The 24,411-nt window shown below is 45.6% G+C and overlaps 1 protein-coding gene across 1 annotated transcript in view; it reads right to left on the bottom strand.

The window, feature by feature from the left end:
• Positions 1 to 24,411, bottom strand: part of LOC310777756 (membrane-associated phosphatidylinositol transfer protein 2-like) — a gene marked incomplete at both ends in the record, with an annotated part of 76,950 nt that overhangs the window by 37,970 nt on the left and 14,569 nt on the right. The window contains 9 exons of the mRNA XM_083638118.1: positions 623 to 713; positions 1,723 to 1,779; positions 2,088 to 2,152; positions 3,949 to 4,053; positions 5,323 to 5,418; positions 6,028 to 6,366; positions 9,239 to 9,472; positions 14,253 to 14,374; positions 20,523 to 20,737. Coding sequence (XP_083494244.1) covers positions 623 to 713; positions 1,723 to 1,779; positions 2,088 to 2,152; positions 3,949 to 4,053; positions 5,323 to 5,418; positions 6,028 to 6,366; positions 9,239 to 9,472; positions 14,253 to 14,374; positions 20,523 to 20,737 — 1,324 coding nt within the window. The remainder of the gene's footprint in view (positions 1 to 622; positions 714 to 1,722; positions 1,780 to 2,087; positions 2,153 to 3,948; positions 4,054 to 5,322; positions 5,419 to 6,027; positions 6,367 to 9,238; positions 9,473 to 14,252; positions 14,375 to 20,522; positions 20,738 to 24,411) is intronic.

Below are 24,411 nucleotides of genomic sequence, written 5' to 3' on the forward strand. Positions count from 1 at the left end.
ACACGAACATGGGGATAAAATGCAAACTCCACACAGAAAGGACCTGGATCGCACCGGCGTTCGAACCCGGGACCTTTTTGCTGTGAGGCAGCAGCGCTAACCACTGAGGCACCGTGCCATACCGATGAGAGCTGGCATGATTTGACAGTGAGTTATCCTATCAGTGATTACGGTAATCCATTTTTATATCAAGGACCCCTAATTGAGTCCACATTAGGGCCATTTGATGAGTCTCTCGGAACCAAATCTGTGAATATTTTTTATCGTTTTATACAATTTTGTCCAGAATTCCATGACTACCGTATCTGTATTGTACTGTAGTGTGTGTAGGTAGAGGGTTAACAGTGAAACTATGATCAGTGAAACTATGATCAGTCATTCTTCTACACCCTCTTACTTGTTTTAACTTCTAGTGAATTAAATAATGCTGAGGTTTAACAATTGATCAATTTTATGGGGACCCCCTGGGACCCCCTCAAGAACCTCCCCCGACCCCACGCTGAGAACCACTGCTCTAAAGCTGTAGTTTCTGACTCTCAATATTGGTGATATAAATACAACATTTCTACAGTGTGTGAAGAGTGACTTTGAGATGGAGTTATTGGATGAGGTCATTGTGTACCCAAGCCAGTGTCCAGAATGTTGCCTCCATGCAGGACCAGGACAAGAACATGAGTCTTGGAGGATTGCAGACACTGCTGAGAAGATCCATCCTGAGAGAGACAATGAGAAACGTGGGGTTGAGGGGAGGAGAGTGAATGATTGTGGGAGAGAGAGACAACTGAGACAACATGGAGGGCAAAAGACAGCAGCATGCCAGGGTGGCTGGATCTGGACAGTATTATGGCAGGTCACGGCACGGACACACTACCCGACGGTCGTCAGTTTGCTCTTCTGTTCAGATTAAAAAATTGTCTCTGTTGTAATCGGGAGTCTTGAAGCCGTTGTGGTTTTCATGCTACTGTATTTGAGCAGAGTCAGGGGACCACACACATTGCAAGATATTTCACCAGGAGAATCCCCAACATGTCAACAAACGCAGTCTTACACGCGGCTCTGCTCATGGCTTCATTTCTAAACACACACACGCGCTCGCACAACATATGGATCATTCTACCGAAATGGTTAAAAGTCAGAGTTATTAAGTTGACTGCTATCTCAAATATTATTTTGGGTTTCAATAGATACAGTAATAATAGAATGGTCTTTGTAAAGATTTAAGATTGGGATACTCAAATGCTTTTTAAATTCGTTTTTTGGTTGTGGGACAGCAGTTTGCACCAATTCAGTACAATGGCCTATACTTTCTCCGTCTTTGCTCCTCAGACCACTTGCCAATGGTGGCTCTCCCGACACGACCAGATATTTAGCCTGTGAGATATCTGTTGGGTGTCTGTGACTCATCGGCGAGCTCCCAGGTCTGTGGACAGTTCATAGTTCATACCAATCGAGCACCGATTTGCGAGCGCAGAGCCAATTCCAATTTGCCTCTGAACTAGGGGGGTTTGTCGGAGAGCTCCAAAAACTGTTGCCGAGGGGTATGCTTCTGAGCGTAGCTTTAAATATAGTAAGTGCTACATTACTTATATCTTTTCTAATACCCTCTATGTGCTCTACTTCTACTATAGGTTCTAGTCCTAAGGTGTCTATAGTCATTCTATTCCCTAAGTGGTACTGTACACTAAACCACAGACTTTTCTGCTATACTGGGATAAGACTTACAGCTGGCCGTCTGGCAAACATGACAGAGCGATGGTGTCGCCTTTTAGGCGTGGAGCACTGGACACGCAGAATGACAACACAAACCCAGAAAAAATGAGATACACACACACACACACACACACACACACACACACACACACACACACACACACACACACACACACACACACACACACTCACCCAGGGAGTGTGACTGTGATTATACTATAATCTACCCCCTCTGTTGACTGCAGCAGAGGGTGGACTGTAAATTCACTATACTGTCAGGATCAGAGATGGTGAATTTATGAAGAAGATCCTCTATGAGTTATATAAAGACAGATGTTAGTGTGACAAGGGCATGGACATAAGCCAAGACAATTTACCTCCAGCTGAGTCTCCTCGCTACTCATCACTGCATACTCCCCACCAGACTCCTGATATAAGGTTTCTGTAAAACATATATTGAGATGCGTGTCATAAGGTTTCTGTAAAACATATATTGAGATGCGTGTCATAAGGTTTCTGTAAAACATATATTGAGATGCGTGTCATATCTGCCAAGACCAGAACCACCCGCCACGAGACCAGCTTCTTCCCAACCGCCATCAGCCTCACCAACAAGGCCCGGAAACCCCTTCCGCCAAGGACCTCACCAACAACCCCCCCCCCCCCCCCACACACACACACACACACAAACTCACTACCTCCTCCTAAACTCAACTGAACCCCCCCCCCTAACCCTATAAAACTGGAACTCATATCTAATTTAATGTCTGTTTAACTGGGACTGTAAATGCATGTAAATTCCCTGCACATTTAATGCCTATTTAACTTAGCCTGTAAATTTCATGTACATTCAATGTAAACTCTTATTTAACTCCGACTGTAAATTCATGTAAATCCACTGCCTATTTAACGTCTAGTTAACTCAGTCTGTAAATCTCATGTAAATTCAACGTAAATTCATATTTATCATCCACAGAACACTTCACCACTCATGTACATATTGTATATATTTACTAGATTTGATTGCACTTGCAACTTTGTGATTGTCTTTAGTTATCTTCCTACTTCTTATCTCTGTATATTGATGTGACCGCTACGCTGCATACAGACACTAAGACTAATTCCTTGTATGTAACTTGCATACTGTGGCAATAAAAGTGATTCAGATTCAGATTCTGATAAGGTTTCTGTAAAAGATATATTGAGATGAGTGTCATAAGGTTTCTGTAAAACATATATTGAGTGTCATTTTTTTCTTGGTGTTTCTTCACTTTGTTCAGTAGGGGATCAGCAGTACAGTATCAGGTGCGAAGACTTTTCAATCTATATATAAGATGTGATTTAACTATTACAATCCCTTATTTAAGCTAGATGGGTCAGCCATGGCTAAATTCAATATAACCTACCGTATATTACATATGTATAGTGTGTAGTGTATGTATAGCGCATAGGCATACTACTGTACACTGTACATACTGCAGGTCTGATCGGTATTGAAAGTAGGTATGGAGGGGCTGATTTTAAGATGCATGAAATTATATTTTGAGAGCTCAATCTAATTTAATTAAACATCAGTCATGGGAGGCTCCCACTTCATAACTGCAATGACACACCTCACAGACCACCCTTTCCTCGAACAGCCAAGCCAGGGTTTTCTGCCACTTACCGTAAAAAGAAAGCAGTTTTAGAGACCGAACCATATCAACAATCAATTCTCCATGATCTCCTACTTTTCTATGAAAAATGTATATGATGTATGCAATTCCATTTCCTCATGGCTACACAACTATGTTTCGTTAATCCCAATAAAATCTGATCCCCATCGCTAATAAAAAGTATTTATCACATTCCTTTCAAATGAATGAGACAAGGAAGATTTTGCGGTACATTTTTTCAAGTTTGTGAATATCCTAAATGCCAGCATTCACTTAAGAAATGGTAGAAAATATAGTTTGTACTGTGCAGTTTTCCCAAGGTTTGCAGCACAGCAATATTATATATTTGAATCAAATGGTTTGCAGTGGACTGGAAAGAACCGCTGCTTTACTTGATGGTCCGTCCTGCACATAAAGCCTATTCAATGTTTCAGAATGGTATGATCACCAGCATCAAAAGCCTAGGACATATCTACAAATCAAGAGACACAATGGTATCCAGGACAACAGTAATATCAAGAATAACAAAACAGAGATCATCACCATTGTTTTTGGACACAGAGCATATTGGAGAGGAACCTACCTTGCGCTTCATCTACTTCCATTGTTTCGATCTTGTCCATCAGATCATTGGAGCTCCATTTGGTGATCTCCTTGGCAAACATCTCCTCATTATCAGAAAAGTCCTCTGCACAATATAGAGGAGAAGGAGGAGGAGGAACATGAGCACTTTTCTTAACAAAATATAGGCTACATTATAAGCTGTACTGCTGTCTCCACAAAGAATCAGCCAGCAGAATAGAAACAGCAGAATATCAGGCAATGGGAATATCATTCTAACAATACTATACAGAGAAAAAAAACCATAATGACACTTTAGGCGTGAAAGTTAAATTACAACTGGTGGCTGGCTTATCAAGATCCAATCAGCAACCATGTTGAAAACACACTTTTGTACTCCCGAAAAATTAACAATAATAACCTATTACTACAGGATAACGTCAGCGCTAACAAGTTAGCAGTGAAATGCCAGTTTGTTGTATAAACTGGATTTTAAATTTTGCTTGGAAAAAATATACAGCTTGCTAAGTGTGCTTCCAATGGCAGGCCTTGATCACACTATTCATCACTTTATCTTTCTAATGTATTGTAGACACTGAAAAAGTCAAACAAGCTTTCTTCTAGATCTAGAAAGAAAAAAGAAAGAAAGAAAGAAAGAAAGAAAGAAAGAAAGAAAGAAGTGAGGGCATACAGACAGAGAACAAAACAGGACTGAGGATTGAGGTACTCAACAGCTAAATTGTACCAGAGACCTTAATATTAGATAGAGACACCCCACTCCAGGCTCCGCCAATTGTAAGAAATGGTACTCTTCCTGTCTCCTAAATGGCTGTGGTTATCAGCTTGTGATTGGCTGTCAATGGTATGAAACTTCATTGGCTGACCAGTCTCCTAAGAGGGCGTGTCAGTGGTGAAACCTCTGTGGCAGAGTGAAGAGATAGACGAGAGAGTGGTGCCAATGGAAGTCTGAAATGCGTGACTCACGTAGTGTGTGCAGGTGAATAGTTCCAGGAAGTACGTTTGAATGCATAAAATAAAGCTGATAATATACAATGTGATTCTTTAAACGTCTTAGCCTTTCAAAGTACACCACCATTCTGCTGCAACTTATCAGCGCTGCTTAATCCAGAACCTTACTTCCAGGGACTATTGCGAGGTAAAAAAAAAAAAAAAATCCATTGGAGTGAATGGAGATGACACGACTCTTATATCTCTATAACTCTGCTCTGTGGCACAGCTACAGGAAGTGACTGGAAGTTGGGGTGTCTCTATCTAGAGTATATGAAAGGTCTCTGATTAACGAGAACCTGACCTTTTGCAACATGACCGATAAAGTTCCTGTCAACAACGATGTCAAGTAAAGCAGTCTCTGGATTGTATTAAGTATGTATTTTACCATGTGCATCAAAGAACTCATCATCTGTGCTGTCCTCTGAGTCCCGGGCGATGCTCTGCATTCTCCACTCTGAAATGCTCTGGTGAGATGGACTACCTGTACACACAGGAAACACAGGTGAGTTAATTGGTGAATTATCGTTAATCATATCCACCTTATTTTTGAATGCCCCACTGTACAAATAATTGTGGGTACAAGTTCCGGTTTAACGTGACTTATTGTTGCAGCTTGCCATTTCCTTTGTTATACTCTGGCTGCAGACCCGAATTATAAACCGGAAACTGGAGTACGTTATAAAGGTTATAAATATAGTCATGTTATAAACAACTAACCAACGTTGGGGGTCCGTATGGAAACAGTGTCACTCGAAATGGTTAAAAGTAAAATCAATTTGGTCATTTAGTGGCGTTTTACTGCCATGTAACTAGCTAGCTAGCCGCTAACATTAGCCACAGTAGGCTGCGCACTGCGCTCTTAAAGGGATATTTATCGATGAGATTTCTGCCAAGCTGGACCTGATTAGTGATTTGCTCCATTCGCCCAGATGGGTGTCAAGCTGTCAGCAACAAGGCTGGGAGGATCACACCGGAAGAAAAACGCATAGGCATCATGGCCGCTAGAAATAAGGTGGATAGGACAATCTATATCAGGCAAGAGGGTTGACAATAGGAAACAAATGAGTACAAACTATAAAGTCCTACTCACCACCTCTCTTAGATGATCTATTGGAGGATCTAGAGGACACCGACCACTGCTTGGTGAGCTCCCCTCGTGTCTCTAGTGCATCTCCCAGACTCGCTCCTAGTCCTTCTGCCTCTGGGGCCGATCCCACGGTTTCAGCCCCCTGGTTCTGCTCCTGGGAAATGGAAGAGCCGTTGGCCTCCGTTCCCCCCTCTTCGTTGAGGCTATAATGGGCCATCTTCCTAGCCAGGGCTAGCTGGGTCTCCAGCTCCAGCTGCCTGATGTCTTCGATGGTCAGGCCGTACCACTCGTCCTGCCAGCACCATGCCTGCCGGTGGGCCCGCACCATCACCTTACGCAGGCCTGGAAGGACAGACAGAAAAAAAAAATTGATTAGCAAGTAAAGGAAATCAATAGTCAAACACCAATACTGGCTGTCCCAGTAATCAATAAGAATGCAACTCACTGATGTTTGTTTTCCTACAGTAATTTGAAAAACATACTTCTAATACATAAACCAGCTAAAGTGCATCAACCTAAATAACATTATAACATTTCTCTGTGTCCTGAGCTAGTGACCCAAGCTAATTATTTGAAGAGGCTATTATCAATAAAGCACGTTAGAAAAAAAGGCTGTGTTGTTGGTTGATGAATAAAGAAGAAGAAGAAGTTCACGGCTAAAATTATGTCAGGTAGGATTCTGAAAAATGCACGTCATACAAAAGCGAAATATCAGTTTAAAGGGATAGTAACTGACTGCCTATGTAATCTACAAAAAACACCTACTGTAGAGCAGCCCACTGATTTCTCGAAACAAGACAAGAAAGGTCATCTCTCAACGGTGGCGGGATTTCATTTCAATAAAGGCGCTCCTCTCACGTGCCTAAACAAGCATCAAGCGGTTATAAAACGCTCCTAGCAGAATATGATCCGACATCCGACATGGTAATAAAAGTGAGATGAGTAAACAGAAAAGGCCACTATGTCGATATCAGGTGAACTTCAAAGTGCCCAGGAGCACATTACCAAACAACGCATGGAAGTGGAAATCGTTGAATGGACGATGAATCAAAGCACAAGCCAAAGTTATTTACAGCACAAACAATCGGTGGAAGCGAGCCAACAGCGGCAGATCCATTGATTAGGCCTGGCAGTGAGCGGGGGCAGATCCATTGATTAGGCCTGGCAGTGAGCGGGGGCAGATCCATAGAGACACTGCATGAAATAGGCCACGCCCATCACGGGGGAAAAGCTCTGTTCATTTCCACACACCAGCGTCATTTTCCTTGAATTAAACATAGCTAAAAGCTGTTGTGTGGTGGGGCTGCGCAGACAACAAATTAAAAAAATCGCCAGTTAAAGTTTTTTTGTACTCCTGAGCAAAACAAGGAAGCCCTTCAGAATTGGCGAGAAGAAAAATGTGGATCTAGCTGTCAAGGAAGTAAGTTGGAGTGTTCATCTTCCGTATATACGATATTTTTGTGCAACACGCAACCATGCACGTGACATAGGAGAACGCCAGGATTGGAGGGGAGGTTTCTGTTTTCCCCCGTCTTGGGCGTGGTTTCTGAATGATGACGCGTTACACAGTGTCTCCATTGATTAGGCCTGGCAGTGAGCGGGGGCAGATCCATTGATTAGGCCTGGCAGTGAGCAGGGACTGGCTGAGCAGCAGCTGCTACATTAGCCTGTGTGTAAATGCTGGGAGGGATATAAACAGCATTAGATCACTGCAATGAAAGTGAGACAGCCAAACACGGACAGGAAATGAATCCTGTCTGCTTTGTTATCTCCAGGAGCCAGCACCTTCTCTCTCGTCCTCCTCTCTGTCTTGCACTCTTTCTTTATGCTAGACTTTCTCTCTCTATATTGCGTGCATAGAGACAGTCTGTGTCACTCTCGTCATAGACGCTGGGGTAGCTGGCTGGGGGGCGTGGTCAGGGTGGGGTCAATCCCCCGTTCTCCCCATTCAGCATAATTAGCATTTAGCTGCTAGCTCAGCCCAGCAGCAGACACCATCAGGGATTCAACCACCGCAGTAAATGCACATCTGAACACACGTCTATATACCTGCTCTAGAATCCCCAATCCTGTAGTGAAGAGCCGCAGCACCGCCCTTTGGTGAGTCAGCCCATTGAGATATACAGTATGGGGGGTTTTACCCCACTTGCGCGCCAGCCGTATAACGTTTTGTGGGCGTTCCCACACAGAACGACTGTACCTATGGCATTGCATTGCTTGCCCACTGCTGTTCCTCAGACTCACCAGAACTTGTTAATTTTCATCTCTCTCTCTCTCTCTCTCTCTGTACGTGTCCACATTCGCTATGAATCCTTGCTAGGGCCGCACTCGCTTCACAGAACTGCACGCTTGTAGGTGGGCTTCGATATTTGTTCCTTGCTGCACCTGATTGGTTGAACAACAGCGTTTGTCCAATCTGTGGCCCTGATTGGACGAACAGCGTCTGAACAGTGTCTTGAAGCGCGGGGGAAACATGGCGGCAAATTTGAAACGTTCTCTTCCCATATGAAAATCATTTGGCGAAATGTGTTTCTGATCGCATTTGACGCCTACCAGTCGGCCATGCTGTGTCTCCCTCTGTGTTTGTTTTGGGTTTACAGCGGTTCGTTTAAAAGATCGGATACGGGTTCGGGAGGCGGGGGAGGCACGGGGCACGGACCTAATTTGCATAAAGTATACTTTATGCAAATGAGCAGGCGGGCAGCGCACGCTCCTGGCTCGTGCAACTCCCCGCCTGCCCCACAATGCATTGCACGCCGGCTGCCTCCAATACACATGAATGGGAGCATGAAAAAATAGGCGTAAGTGCATAAGCAGCTTCTCTCTCTCTCTTCCCTATCCACCCAGTTCTGTACCAGAGGGCTTTTCGTTAATCGGTGGAATTTCAGATAAAAGGAGGAAAAAAGAAGAAAGCAATAGAAAGTTCTTGAGAGCTCACTCTTTTCAAAGAGTGAGCTCTTTGAAACTGATAAGATTTTTGCTTTTAGATGTTTTATTACAGAAAGTGTATGAAACCCATGACCAAAACAGTCATACATTCTGCCATTGTGTTACTTATGGATGGAATTATAGTGAAAATAAATTATTCCCCTCCCTTTTTGCTGGGGGGACCCCCAGTGGAACCCCCTCGGATCCCACTGCTAAAGGACAAACACACACACACACACACACACACACACACACACACACACACACATCCAGCTGCCATACCTACCCACATCGTGTATGAAGCGTTCGATCTTGGACTGCATGCCCCAGTATCTGAACTCCACCTTGCAGAGCTTGTAGGCACACATGACCGGGTTCTGGCCTGGATCCTGGTTGATCTCCTCGATCCAGTCCTCGGACAGCGGACCTCGCTTGGTCTTGACCGACTGATACAGCTTCGGGTCCTCTTCCACCAGGTACTCATGTGGAGGGATGTAGTCCTTAACAATGTCTATAGGGTCTACATGACACACACACACACACACACACACACACACACACACACACACACACACACACACACACACATGACACACACAGTGACGATGAGTCACACAACTTTCAATCACAACAACGTTTTCTCCATGTGATGACACGCAACATAGTCAGATTAAAGGGATACTTCGCATTTTTTAAAGTCTAGCCCTATTTGATGCTTACCAATGAGGATGTTGATTGGTAGAGTTCTTTCTGAGCACAATCCATCCATCCTGTTCCCCATAGTAGCTCTGGAAAGTTGGGCAAAAACGAATGCAGGGTCAATGGTGTCACGCTCCTGTGTGTACAAGCTGACTGAGGCTCACTGAAATGTCATTCACAGTGCGTGCACACACACACACACACACACACACACACACACACACACAGTGCACACAAAGTACATTTCAGTGAGCTTCAGTCAGCTTGTACATACAGGAGGAGCGTGACCCCATTGACATTGCATTCATTTTTGCCCAACTTTCCAGAGCTACTATGAGGACCAGGATGGACTGTGCTGAGAAAGAACTCTACCAATCAACATCATCATCGGCAAGTAGCTATTCATAGTATTCCGATGATGTCACAAGCCTTTTTCCTACCAATATGGCGCTACAATACACACAGCTCATTGGCTGTAAGTGTCACTTGATTGTAATCACCTGTTAATTGATCACAATCACTTGTTGTTTTCCTACCAAAATGGCCGTGTGGTGATGTAACAGAATAATACTATCAATAGGGCTAGACTTTAAAAAATGTGAACTATCCCTTTAAGGGCTGTAACATACTCCAACGCAAGGAACACATGCAACAACGCAAAGAGCACACGGGACGTGTCTCATTTTCATCTCTCTCTCTCTCGCTCTCTCACTCTCTCTGTCTCTCTCTCTCTCTCTCTCTGTCTGTCTCTCTCTCCTTGCGTAGCAAAATGTGCAGGGCAAAAATTTGCAATGTGACACAAACGTCTGCTGCAATATCATGCGTGTCAGCTACGGACGCTAAATGAAAATCACAGCTAAAGGAGGAACTACCAATGAAGAAGTCATTTCCTGTGTACACAAATGACAATGGCGACAGATGTTGAAGAACAGCAGCTGGCTGAATTCATCCGTGGCTACCGGCATCTATTCACCTTATGTTCAGACGCGGGGGTGGGCCAAATTCTTCCGGGTCGTGTTAACACTTCCGGCGGTGAAGAAGAGAGTTGTTTTTGTAGCGGACAGTGCAGGGGGTAAAATAAAGAACGTAGCCTACTACTTTGAGCCGGTACACAGCAAGCAAGCGAGTATCCACTGTTAGCCAGGTCAGATAACGTTATCGTCGACAATGACGAGCACTTTCTTGTAAAACATACCTGGACTCCAACAAAGAAAGCTTCAGATCGTTTTCTCTCCTCCAAGCGCTCGAGCCACTTACATCTATAAGACCCGCAGACGTTAACGTAATTCCCTGGAATGCGAGACTTAACAAGCCAGTTACATGACATTGCCGTTTGCTTTTATTTGGTATGTTACATACAATTGGCTAAATTATTAGTTAATTCAGTCGGGTCAAATGGGCGTGGCTACATAAGGTGAATATGACACGACAAAACGCGTGAAAGGGAAGTGAGAACATCTCCAGCATCGGGTTGGCTTTGCTTCCCCTGGTGGATTGGCAACTTATGACCTCAGACTACTCGCTCTGCATGCGTTTAGCAGACAGCTTGCGTTGGCAGAGTACTCGCATGCAGGCCCGCTCCAACCCATTACGCAGAGTACGCAGACTGCGTAGGGCATCACGTGACTGAGGGCACCAAAAAAAATTTTTTTTTTTTTTTTTTTTTTTTTTTTGGTGCCCTCAGTCAGGCCACTCACTGAACAGCAGGCCAGGCGCCGCCTACTGGTTTACTAGTGGTTTTATTACTTTATTCAGGGTGCATCTCATTGTAAAATTGGACTCGGCCCAAATTGGGCTTCAAACGGCCCAAATTGGGCTTCAAGCGGCCCAAATCTGGCTTCAACCGGCCCAAATCTGGCTTCAACTGGCCCAAATCTGGCTTCAACTGGCCCAAATCGGGCTTCAGACGGTCCAAATCTGGCTTCAAACAGCCCAAATCTGGCTTCAAACGGCCCAAATTGGGCTTCAAACAGCCCAAATTTTTCGCCGCCGCCCTTCGGACGCCGGCACGCACGTCGGCCTGTATCGGCCTGGCCTGCTTGGTATCTAATGCCCGGCCTGAATTATGATCCCAGTCCGCCCCTGCTTGCATGTACAGTTTAACAATCACTTGTTTGCTGACATGTACAGTAATTCTAACAATTGTTTGTTTCCCACATGTAATGAAATGTGAGATACACTAGTATCGTTCATAATTAATGATTTTGCAGTCTTTCATTTGACAGTTATTGAAAGTTTTACGGGGGGGGAGGGGGGCACCACAGAACAATTACGCTTAGGGCACCCAAATGGCCAGGAACGGCCCTGCTCGCATGTTCCTTGTATGTTAGAGCCCTAAGGGGTGATGATCCTGCAGGAGCAGAAGGACTGCCACTAGAGGTCCTCGCCGTGCACCTGCTTTAAGGAGTGTGCGTGTGTGTGTGTGTGCATGCGTGTGCGTGTGTGTGTGCATTAGGGCATTCACAGACTAGTCGACTAGTCGACTAGTAAAACCACTAGTCGACACTGTGCTTAGTAGTCGACTAGTCGTTTTGGCAAAAAAAAAAAAAAAAAAAAAAAAAAAAAAAAAAAAAAAAAATTTAATCTTTAAGAAAGAACATGAGGTATTTACACGACATACATGGACTATCATATCCCATATCCCCCACAAAGAACATCAAAACACAACAAAACAAGAAAACTGCATAAGATACACAATAATCCCAGAACAAACAAGACTATTGGACAAACAACCAAACAAAAACAATGCATTCAAAGTAAATACATAGATCTTGCCCTGTTGGCAGCTAGGAAATGATAGCTTTAAATTGGAAAGCATCCAATCCCCCAGCTGTAGTTCACTGGTGGAATGAACTCTCAAGCTACCATACGTTGGATAACATTTACTACAAGAGCAAAGGCAGATTCTTAGACATCCCCCAAATATGGCAACCACATACAGAGTTTGACTTTAAGAACTTTTTACCCCAGTGTCATTAGGCTTATCAGGATAGGAGCTGAATGCATTGTTTTTGTTTGGTTGTTTGTCCAATAGTCTTGTTTGTTCTTGGATTATTGTGTATCTTATGCAGTCTTCTTGTTTTGTTTTGTTGTGTTTTGATGTTCTTTGTGGGGGATATGGGATATGGGATATGATAGTCCATGTATGTCGTGTAAATACCTCATGTTCTTTCTTAAAGATTAAAAAAAAAAAAAAAAAAAAAAAAAAAAAATTATTAACACATTCACTGCCAGCCTTTTTTTTTTTACTGTAGGTAGCTTTTGCCAGAGGGTTTTTTTGAGGATTCTGGCTCATTTTACAAGAGCCAAGGATAATTTTCTGCTTGGAGTTTGTCAACACAAAGTTCACAAAAGTACTAATAGAATGTGTGCTTTCTCTGTCTAAAAGAGTTAGTTTGTAGAGTTAGTAGTTATGTAGATATTAGCCGTTGAGTACAGCATGGTTTCAGCGTCTGAGACAAAAAGCTGAGATAATCGCAGTTTTGTGAAATTCAATATCAAACAGTCACTTTAACCATTTATTTTTGGCATCAGTGAGACATCAGACATAAACAATATAGTTCTGAACAGTAATTTCCTCCATAGCAGCACCCGCACCCCCTCTCCTTACAACTCCTCCCTCCGTGGGCGTGTCTCCGTGTTTGTCAGTCACAAGCCAGTTTCTCCTGCCTGTCTGAGCAGTGAGCAGCAGCCTCTCTCTGGCGGTCCCTCGTCGGGGAGCGTGGATGTGGCTTAATCCGTTCTTGGATTTTCGGTTGAGAGCTTTGACGAAGCCTTGTGTGACTCTAGGCTTATGCTGCGCGCTTCAAAGTGTGCTTTCCACCCAGTCCACCTGTGGAAGCCCCCACCGCCGTGCGCCCATGTGAAAGGTTTTCGCCTACAGTATGAGAATGAGGCTCGTTCGCTTCTGGGTCCTCGGTTGAGCTCAGCTGGAATGCGTGCGTTTCTGGCCAAACAACACTCAATAGTCTGAGCACCGTCGCCACTCAGTGGGTCGGCGGAATGGATTGCACACGCCCGGCGGCTCTAACAGTATAATAGAAGATGCAAAAGGGCCAGATCAAGGATCCACCGTCAAAAAAAAAAAAACGATTTTTTTGACGTATCCATACGTCGCTGGCAGTTAACGGTTGGATTCTGCTTGACGTATGCATACGTCGCTGGCAGTTAACGTGTTAAAAACAATTAAAAACGATTAATCGACTAGTCGACTACCTTTAGGGACGACTAGTCGACTAGTAAAATTCACTAGTCGTGAATGCCCTAGTGTGCATGCATGTGTGTGTGCGCATGCGTGTGCGTGTGTGTGTGCATGCGTGTGCGTGTGAGTGAGACGGTGGTTTTATGTAATCACACTCCCAGCCTGAGGGAGTGTGTCTAGGCGAGACAGCACATCTCTCCTGTACTACTGCTCCAAAAGATAAGCCACCGCACAATAACACCATGTTTCTTTCACTGCTGATCCTGCTTATGATGCCGCGGTGTGTGTGTGTGTGTGTGTGTGTGTGTGCATGTGTGTGTGCATGTGCGTGTGTGCATGTGCGTGTGTGTGTGCGTGTGCGTGTGTATGTGCGTGTGTGTGAGAGTGATGACACACTCACCTACAGTCCGTTGTCTCTTCTCAGCCGACGACAGGTTGAAGACATCTGCTTGATTCCCAGTGTCTGGTTTATAGTAAGTCTCAATGTCTATGGAGAATTTCTCTACAAAGGGGCATGTGTACCTGAGAGACAGAGGACAGGCATATTGTCAGGGATGCGACAGAGACAGAGACAGAGAGAGACAGAGACAGAGGACAGGCATGTTGTCAGGGCTGTGACAGAGACAGAGAGAGAGAGAGAGAGACAGAGGACAGGCATGTTGTCAGGGCTGTGACAGAGACAGAGAGAGACAGAGACAGAGGACAGGCATGTTGTCAGGGCTGTGACAGAGACAGAGAGAGAGAGACAGAGGACAGGCATGTTGTCAGGGCTGTGACAGAGACAGAGAGAGAGAGAGAGAGACAGAGGACAGGCATGTTGTCAGGGCTGTGACAGAGACAGAGAGAGACAGAGACAGAGGACAGGCATGTTGTCAGGGCTGTGACAGAGACAGAGAGAGAGAGAGAGAGACAGAGGACAGGCATGTTGTCAGGGCTGTGACAGAGACAGAGACAGAGAGAGAGACAGAGGACAGGCATGTTGTCAGGGCTGTGACAGAGACAGAGAGAGACAGAGACAGAGGACAGGCATGTTGTCAGGGCTGTGACAGAGACAGAGAGAGAGAGAGAGAGAGACAGAGGACAGGCATGTTGTCAGGGCTGTGACAGAGACAGAGAGAGACAGAGACAGAGGACAGGCATGTTGTCAGGGCTGTGACAGAGACAGAGAGAGAGAGACAGAGGACAGGCATGTTGTCAGGGCTGTGACAGAGACAGAGACAGAGAGAGAGACAGAGGACAGGCATGTTGTCAGGGCTGTGACAGAGACAGAGAGAGACAGAGACAGAGGACAGGCATGTTGTCAGGGCTGTGACAGAGACAGAGAGAGAGAGAGAGACAGAGGACAGGCATGTTGTCAGGGCTGTGACAGAGACCGAGACAGAGAGAGAGACAGAGGACAGGCATGTTGTCAGGGCTGTGACAGAGACAGAGACAGAGAGAGAGACAGAGGACAGGCATGTTGTCAGGGCTGTGACAGAGAGAGAGAGAGAGAGAGAGAGACAGAGGACAGGCATGTTGTCAGGGCTGTGACAGAGACAGAGACAGAGAGAGAGACAGAGGACAGGCATGTTGTCAGGGCTGTGACAGAGACAGAGACAGAGAGAGAGACAGAGGACAGGCATGTTGTCAGGGCTGTGACAGAGAGAGAGAGAGAGAGAGAGAGAGAGAGAGAGAGAGACAGAGAGAGACAGAGGACAGGCATGTTGTCAGGGCTGTGACAGACACAGAGACAGAGAGAGACAGAGGACAGGCATGTTGTCAGGGCTGTGACAGAGAGAGAGAGAGAGAGAGACAGAGGACAGGCATGTTGTCAGGGCTGTGACAGAGACAGAGACAGAGAGAGAGACAGAGGACAGGCATGTTGTCAGGGCTGTGACAGAGACAGAGAGAGAGAGAGAGAGACAGAGGACAGGCATGTTGTCAGGGCTGTGACAGAGACAGAGACAGAGAGAGAGACAGAGGACAGGCATGTTGTCAGGGCTGTGACAGAGACAGAGACAGAGAGAGAGACAGAGGACAGGCATGTTGTCAGGGCTGTGACAGAGAGAGAGAGAGAGAGAGAGAGAGAGAGAGAGAGACAGAGAGAGACAGAGGACAGGCATGTTGTCAGGGCTGTGACAGACACAGAGACAGAGAGAGACAGAGGACAGGCATGTTGTCAGGGCTGTGACAGAGAGAGAGAGAGAGAGACAGAGGACAGGCATGTTGTCAGGGCTGTGACAGACACAGAGACAGAGAGAGACAGAGGACAGGCATGTTGTCAGGGCTGTGACAGAGAGAGAGAGAGAGAGAGAGACAGAGGACAGGCATGTTGTCAGGGCTGTGACAGAGAGAGAGAGAGACAGAGGACAGGCATGTTGTCAGGGCTGTGACAGACACAGAGACAGAGAGAGACAGAGGACAGGCATGTTGTCAGGGCTGTGACAGAGAGAGAGAGAGAGAGAGAGACAGAGGACAGGCATGTTGTCAGGGCTGTGACAGAGACAGAGACAGAGAGAGAGACAGAGGACAGGCATGTTGTCAGGGCTGTGACAGAGAGAGAGAGAGAGAGAGAGAGAGAGAGGACAGGCATGTTGTCAGGGCTGTGACAGAGAGAGAGAGAGAGAGAGAGAGAGAGAGAGAGAGAGAGAGAGAGAGAGAGAGAGAGAGAGAGACAGAGGACAGGCATGTTGTCAGGGCTGTGACAGAGAGAGAGAGAGAGAGAGACAGAGGACAGGCAAGTTGTCAGGGCTGTGACAGAGAGAGAGAGAGAGAGAGAGAGAGACACAGAGAGAGAGAGAGACAGAGGACAGGCAAGTTGTCAGGGCTGTGACAGAGACAGAGAGAGAGACAGAGGACAGGCATGTTGTCAGGGCTGTGACAGAGAGAGAGAGACAGAGAGAGAGAGAGAGAGAGAGAGAGAGAGACAGAGGACAGGCATGCTGTCAGGGCTATGACAGAGAGAGAGAGACAGAGAGAGAGAGAGAGAGAGAGAGAGAGAGAGAGAGAGAGAGAGAGAGAGAGAGAGAGACAGAGGACAGGCATGCTGTCAGGGCTGTGACACAGAGAGAGAGAGAGAGAGAGAGAGAGGACAGGCATGTTGAGGGCTGTGCCTCTGCCTTTTTCTCTTCCATTAATGTGCTAGGACAAAACACTAGGAATTTGACATTTGATATTTCCATAAATTAGAAACTCTCCCCTATATAGACTGACTGAGATAGCTCTCTCAGATCAACAGTTATGAGTATTTCAATCTGTTGTAGTGTAGTGATCTGTTGTGTAAAAGTAAAAGTAAAACATGAGACAAACAGCTTTAAACATTCCATTTCATTTCATTTTCTACAGTGGCATTCCACCAAAATCCTGTCTCCATAGAAAACATCAGTGCACAGACAGTTGCCAACACTCTTCCAGGGTTTGGCTGTTTGCATCTGCATATTTCACAGTGCTGTGAATCAGACCTCTTTGGATTAGTAAGACCGCTCATTTATAATGTGTCACCAAGCTGAGACATTCACCTTGTTCCCTGTGGTCCCAAAGAGACAGATTTGTTGCTGGTCATGTCCCAGATATAAAGTCTGAAAAGTTGCTACATCGAGCAACAAAGTTGCCAAGTTGGCAACAGTGTGCACGGTGGATGGATGTGTGTTGAAACAGACAGTTCCAAAAATGTCTGTCAGGAATCCAGCCGGTGTCCATTGATTTTCTTATTATTATGCATATTCAGTTCCTTTTGTGTTTGCCTTTTGCCTTGTTTTCTGCTCTGTGTGTCTGTGTCCAGCTCCCTTTTTTTTTTTTTGATCAAATTTTTATTTTATTTCCATACTAGGACACATTCAGTTAGACAAGACAAGATCACCAGTTGTTACATCCATTATGCATCATCCACCACAGGAGCATAAGTCATTTCAACACAAGCATACAAAGAATGCAACACTCCTTCTCCTGCCCAACAAAGGCGGTCCTGTCCAGTCCACCAGTCCCAAAGGTTCCCCTCCTCCCTACCCCGGATGGTACAGTACATGACATATATACACACACACAAAAAGAAAAAACTATAAAAACAAAACGGGTACATTTATGTGAATGAGCGCATGCACACACACACACACATGCTGTACATACACACAAGCACATACACTTAACCATACAAAAAATAAAGAAATACACTGTCTGTGTCCAGCTCCCATATATCCATATATAGCTACTCATCGTTGGCTAGATGCCCCCCCCCCCCCCCACCTTTTTCTCTGAATTGTACGTGTCCAATTCCCCCTGCCCAGAGCCGTGTAGATAGAAGAGTCCCGACATCTCCATTCACTCCAATGGACCAGTTTTTTACTCTCAAGAGTTCCAGGAAGTAAGGTCCTGGATTAAGCAGCACTGTCGAGTTGCAGCAAAATAGACAGTTTGTGTTGTAATCTGAAAGGGTTTTCCCCCCCTTGAATCAAATTGTACATTATCAGCTTTATTTTAGCATGCAAAAGTAGCACGAGACCCATTCCTGGCGGTTCATTGGCTAATGAGTCTCGCATTTTGGTCCTCCGCTGACGCCACTCTCTCTCTAGAGGACACTACCCCTGCCTAGCGGTCCCGGTCGTTGCTCCACCCCTTCTGCCGATCTGGAGAGGGCTTAGCCCTTGTTCACGCAGGACGCCTAACGTAAGCAGAGAGGAAGCTCGAGGCAGGCTCACGCTGAGCCGTTCACACAAGAAGCCTTCTCTTTTCCTCTCAGCACCTACTCTGCGCCTTGAACCCGCCCACAAACTCCCATTGACTTCATGCCTGGCTTGACAGCTCAATGCTCGGCTTCAGCACGCGTCACGCTTGGAATAGGCGTGAATCCTGAACAATCGCTTGAGCAAGGCGTGAGCGTGGCTTCGGCGCGGCACGCGCGCGGGTGGTGTGAACGGCTTCGCCTGTTAACAAGGACGCCTAAATGAAACTTGTGGGTTTCAGCGTAGGTAGAGCTTAGGTTGAGCGTTGCTTCGGCGTCCTCTCAGATGCCCCAGTCGCCAGCTGCTTCTTGAGACAGCGAGGAGTCTCACCGGCAGGACGCCGCGCATGACCAACTGACCAGAGGAGGCGCTATCAAGGACAAATCAACAAAGCAATCAACAAAGCAACCGGGACAAATACCCTTGTCTGGCTTCCCACCTGCAGACACGGCCAATTGCCTAGGAATGCCTGACCAAGTAAAGCCAGAGGTAACACGGGGTGCGAACCTGCAACCCTTGACACCCTTGGCCTTTTACCCCTGCCTCTGCCTGGTGTGTTTCGCTTTTGGGTCCTAACTACAAACCTGACACCTGGCTATATGAGCTATATTGAGTTAATGATATTCATTAAAGAAAAATATGAATCTAAGAGCCTTACAGTAAAAAGCACTAACAGCTTTTTCACACAAAAATGCCAGTCTTGTTATTACTTTGGATAACGCTATAGTCGTCCACCATCATTCCAAAGCTGTTCGTTTATCAACTTTGTAATAAATGTATTGATTTTTCACTCACGGGCCAAATTATGACAATAGTGTTCACTTCAAGTCCAGCTGAAATGGGATTCTTCTCAGGGTCTGTGATTCTTTATCGTGATGTATTATGACGGAAACAGGGTAGAGAGGCGGGACATAGCGTGACAAGCGTTTGATTTGACCGTTGGAAAGTGGGCATGTGTGGCATTAGGGACTGGAGTTGACGCGTTATTATGGATCCCACTGGCCTTGGGGGCAGAACATGCCGTACGCAGCATTCAATCACCAGGATTGGCCAGACAGGCGCCCATGCAGACTGTTCCGCCGAGTGACTGAATGTAAGCAGTGATCTGTGCCTCGGTCGGAGCGAGTGTCCGCATTCCGCAACGCAAAATAATGTATTTTACCGGACAAATCTGAAACCTACCGGTTGCGTTTCAATAGCAGTCCATACAGTACAAACACAATATCACGTAAATACAGCCTTGTGGAGTGCATACTCGCTCCCTGGCTCACTGTGCGAGCCTCAGAGCAAAGGACCGGGGGACTGGCTGCCTCCGGGCGGACTGCCGTTTCCAAGCCGAGGGAGAGGCCTGGCTGCCGGCCTTGAAGCGTCCGATGAGCTGCGGTAAATAACGAAATTCCTGGAATGCGAGTTAACGAGCCAGTGTTACATGTCCTTTTGCATTCTACATGAAATAAATAAAATAAATGAAGACATTACCGTTCGTTTTATTTTGTATGTTACATACTTATTGGCCAAGTATATTAACATTTATGGGCTAGAAAAGTCTGCCCAGGTAGGCAGCCATGTTACCTGCTCAGAATTTTCTCCTAGCCATGAAGATTGATTGACAGCTGTCATGTCATGATTAGTATTGGTTGAAATGGGGTAGAAATTTGATAGTACTACCTGACGTCAGCGTACTGTACATATCGTTATGAATGAACCCCAGCATGGTTGACTTTTAATGTGAAAAGCCAAAGAAATTGAATTTTTGTGATATTTATTGTTGCATACATTGTGAAATTGAGAAAAAAAGTCATTTTTCATTTCAGCTCGGCTTCAAGTCTTTGCACGGGACAGTGAAGCAAACTATGTCCACCAACAGGCCAAATCTTCCCGAAAACTTGGATTCCTTCAAGTCTGAAGAACTATTCATTAGTTTGTCAAAAAGATAGAAATGTATGTGGGGACAGTTTGTGTAACTCTCTCACCGGGTTCGTGTATAGGGGTAAGCATTCCAGGACTCCTCTTCCACTCGCAGGGCAGCTTGGGGCAGGATGGAGCAGAACCAGGACGGGATGTGTTTGCCGATGTGGTACACCTTGTGTGTGTACTGACCCGAGCCCCCGGGCCCGTCCTCATACGGCTTGTTCTCCAAGATCTCCACCCCGCTACCCTCACCGCAGCTCTCCTCACGGCTCTTCTTCTGCAGGGAGGGAAGGGGAGAGAGAGAGGGAGGGGGAGAGAGAGAGGGAAGGAGGGAGAGACAGATTTTATAGGACACAGATGGCATATAGTAAATGTTAATTTGAGACAAAAACATAATCATTGAATGCATGATATTGAGGGAGGGAGAGAGAGAGGGAGGGAGGGAGGGAGGGAGAGATAGACAGATAGAGAGAGGGAGAGTGAGAGGGAGGGAGGGAGAGAGAGAGAGAGAGAGGGAGGGAGGAGGGGGGGAGGGTGGGAGGGAAGGAGGGAGGGAGAGAGGAAAGGGATGTGCTCAAGATCACATTGGGCTCATGTTTATATCATTATCTTGCATCGTCCGGGTCTGAAATTTGCGACATTATTTTACAAAATATGGGTAATTTTTGAAATTTTTGGGGAAATCATGAAATGTTTCACTTCCTCTCTCTTTCTCACAAACACACAAATAGAAAAGATCTGTTTCCAGTTACATCGCGAAGCAGATGACGGTAAAGAGGCAAAGGTGCTGAGTAAGGAGGAAAACAACTGCCACATGGAAAAACTCTCTCTTCTTTCTTTCTTCCTTTCTTTCACTTGCTCCCCCCCTTATTAAACAGTAGTACTTTTTCTTCTCCTTAGTTCAAACATTCTTACTTCCTCAGCAACTCGCTTCGCCTCTTGTTTTTCTCTCGTCCCAGCCAAGGGGCAACGTCCACAGCTGAAAAATGAAGCCAATGCGGAAGTGCCATAAACCTGCATTCCTTCTAATGGCCTGCAGGGGGAGACTCCACTGGCTGCAATAAGAAGTCAGATTGTATAGAAGTCAATGGGAATATTAGCCCATTTCTCACTTGATTCATTACCTCAGTAAACACAATTGCCCATATTTATATACAGTCTATGATCCCAGTACAGTCTATGATCCCAGTACAGTCTATAGAGACACTGCGGAGTGCGTCATCATTCAGAAACCACACCCAAAACTGGGGAAAACAAACCCCCCCCCCCCCCCCCCCCAATCCTGGCGTTCTCCTCTGTCGAGTGTATGGTCGCGTGTTGCACAAAAATATCATATATACGGAAGATGAACACTCCAACTTACTTCCTTGACAGCTAGATTCACATTTTTTTTCTCGCCAATTCTCAATGGCTTCCTTGTTTTGCTCGGGAGTACGAAAAAAGTGTAATTGGCAATTTTTTACATTTGTTGTCTGCGCAGCCCACCACACAACAGCTTTTAGGGACTGTTCGTTATTTATGAGAGGGGGGGTATGGTGCAGAAAGGGGGAGGGGTATCAAATCTTTTTTTGAGTACTGGGGAGGGACTTTTTATTTTGGCTTTAGGGAGGGTTATACAACTTACATTTTTTGTATTTTGTATATATTTTTAAATGCGTTTTTTCGTTCCAAAATTCGTGTTTACTCCCCTATTTATATCTATGGTTTACCTGTATGGTGACTGGACTCCGCTCCAGACCGCTCGCCGCTCGATACAGATTTCACCCGCTCGCACTCACCACTCCGCTCAAAAGAATAAAAGAGATAAAAAGGCCAGGGTGTTTTAATTTGCGTTTAAACGCCTGGGCAATGGGCATTGCTCACTACAAATAACATGAGCTCAGCAGAGTCGGGTGCATGCTCGTTTCTCTTCCTTCTCTCTCGCAGCAGCTGGCAAGAAAATAGTGGGCGTGCACATGAAGTAAGCCAAGTCTTATTGGAGGCTGGAGCGACATCACAGTGCATCAGTGTCACTCATCCAAATAACGTTAAATCTGCAAGGGATATATATAGCACCTGGATTACATACATGTTTCACATAGGGTTGTGTTTTGATTTTTATTGTATTATTTTGTCCAATATTGAAATGTTCTACAATTGCATGTTGTGCTAACATAAACATTATTTATATCTACCACTTAGCCTATTTAGGCTGATTTGGTTGCTATTTCTTGTCAATGTATTACCCTCAATGCATGCTGGGAGATTTTACATGTGGCTCAATTAGCCATGCACCAATGCATTCTGTTTCGAACATGTTGTGATTGAAACTGGAGCGGGACTGAGCGGTACTGAGCGGGTGATCGGCTTTATAACTAGGAGATGAGGCCATTATTGGGCTGGGTACTAAACGTTATATGCCCCCCGCCCCCTCTCTCCCCCGATATCATAGGGCGCTATCAAACGTAGCCAAATCATCAGAAAAGGTGTGAATATGATAAAGTTTGGTGTGAATGAATATGATAAAGTGTGGTTATTTATGGTGGAGGGAGGGTCATGCATTTATCTCCAGTCAGTCAGGGAGGGACATGGAAAAATATTTATAGATCTGGGGAGGGTGAAGGAAAAAAACGAAAACAAAGTCGCCCCTGCACCAAACCCCCCCCCTCTCATAAATAACGGACTGTCCCTTAGCTATGTTTAATTCAAGGAAAATGACTATACTGGTGTGTGGAAATGAATGGAGAGCTTTCCCCCATGATGGGCGTGGCCTATATCATGCAGTGTCTCTATCATCCCAGTACAGTCTTTTGATCCCAGTGCAGTCTTTGATCCCAGTACTGTGATGCATTTTGTACTGATACATGTATGAGGCAGTAAAGTCAGGTGAGACAGACTTACAGTTACTGCAGTAAGAAATACTATTCTGCTATGATGATCTACTCTAATCCCCTGACATGATCACAGTCAGAAATGGCTGCTATACCAGGATCAGTGTTTGTGTGTTTGTTTTGTTTGTGGTCAGTGAGTCTATACAGGCAAAATGAAAGCATCTCCAGTTAGAGGCAGCAGATGGTTGAACCACACAGATCCTGTAAGCCAGAGCCTTGTATTAGCCTGCTGCCCCTCAGAGGGAGTAAGGGATTAGTTCTTAGTTCATAAACACACGACTTCTCCTTAAGAGGCTCTCCATTGAGACTGCAGCCGTCTGGGCTGTAGTGCCAAACCGCAGCACATGGCAAAGCACATGGACGTGGTAACATATAGATTCAACCTGGAGTACCGTATGTGATGTAGGAGAGTGATTGTCTCCACCTACCTACAACCAACTAAAATTATATTCAGTTTAGATTCAGGATTAGTTTGAGAATGAATTGACCCCAAACTGGGTTGATCAAACTATTGATCAGACAGGTCATCATTTTGAATGAAAGGGAGTGAGACAAATTGAATAAAAGAAAATATTGAGACTATCAGTTCGCTTAGCTTTTCTTCAAGCCTATTTGCTGCCTGTTGATTTGTGCGCACATCTACCACACAGACACACACACACTGAGGAGGGAACAGGTGTTTTTACATGCCAATATTAAGTCTGACTAAAAGGTTACTTCATAACGCTTGGTTCACACATAAAGCATCTCAGAAGCAGGAGCCTTCGCCATTCACACCAGAAGCACTCTGTTCTGCTCCACGCCTCGCTCTGTTTTGCCCCGCGCTGCCCTGCCCCCGCTCACAACTTGCATTGACTTCATGCCTGGCCTGCTGGCGTACTGCGCGCTGCATGCGCGAAAAATAGACCAGGCGCCCGAAACTGTCGCTGCAGCGCGCGTGCAGCGTCGCTCCGGCGTGGCGTGGCGAGGCAAAGCGCTGCGGCTGGTGTGATCAGTCTCCCCTGTTGTTAACACAAGGACGCCGAAATGAAACTGCCTCTGCGCTGCGTTGCTTCAGCGTAGGATTGGCGTCTGGTTTGTT

This window comes from Poromitra crassiceps (genome assembly GCF_964638095.1).
Source record: "Poromitra crassiceps genome assembly, chromosome: 6".
Taxonomy (NCBI): Eukaryota; Metazoa; Chordata; class Actinopteri; order Beryciformes; family Melamphaidae; genus Poromitra; species Poromitra crassiceps.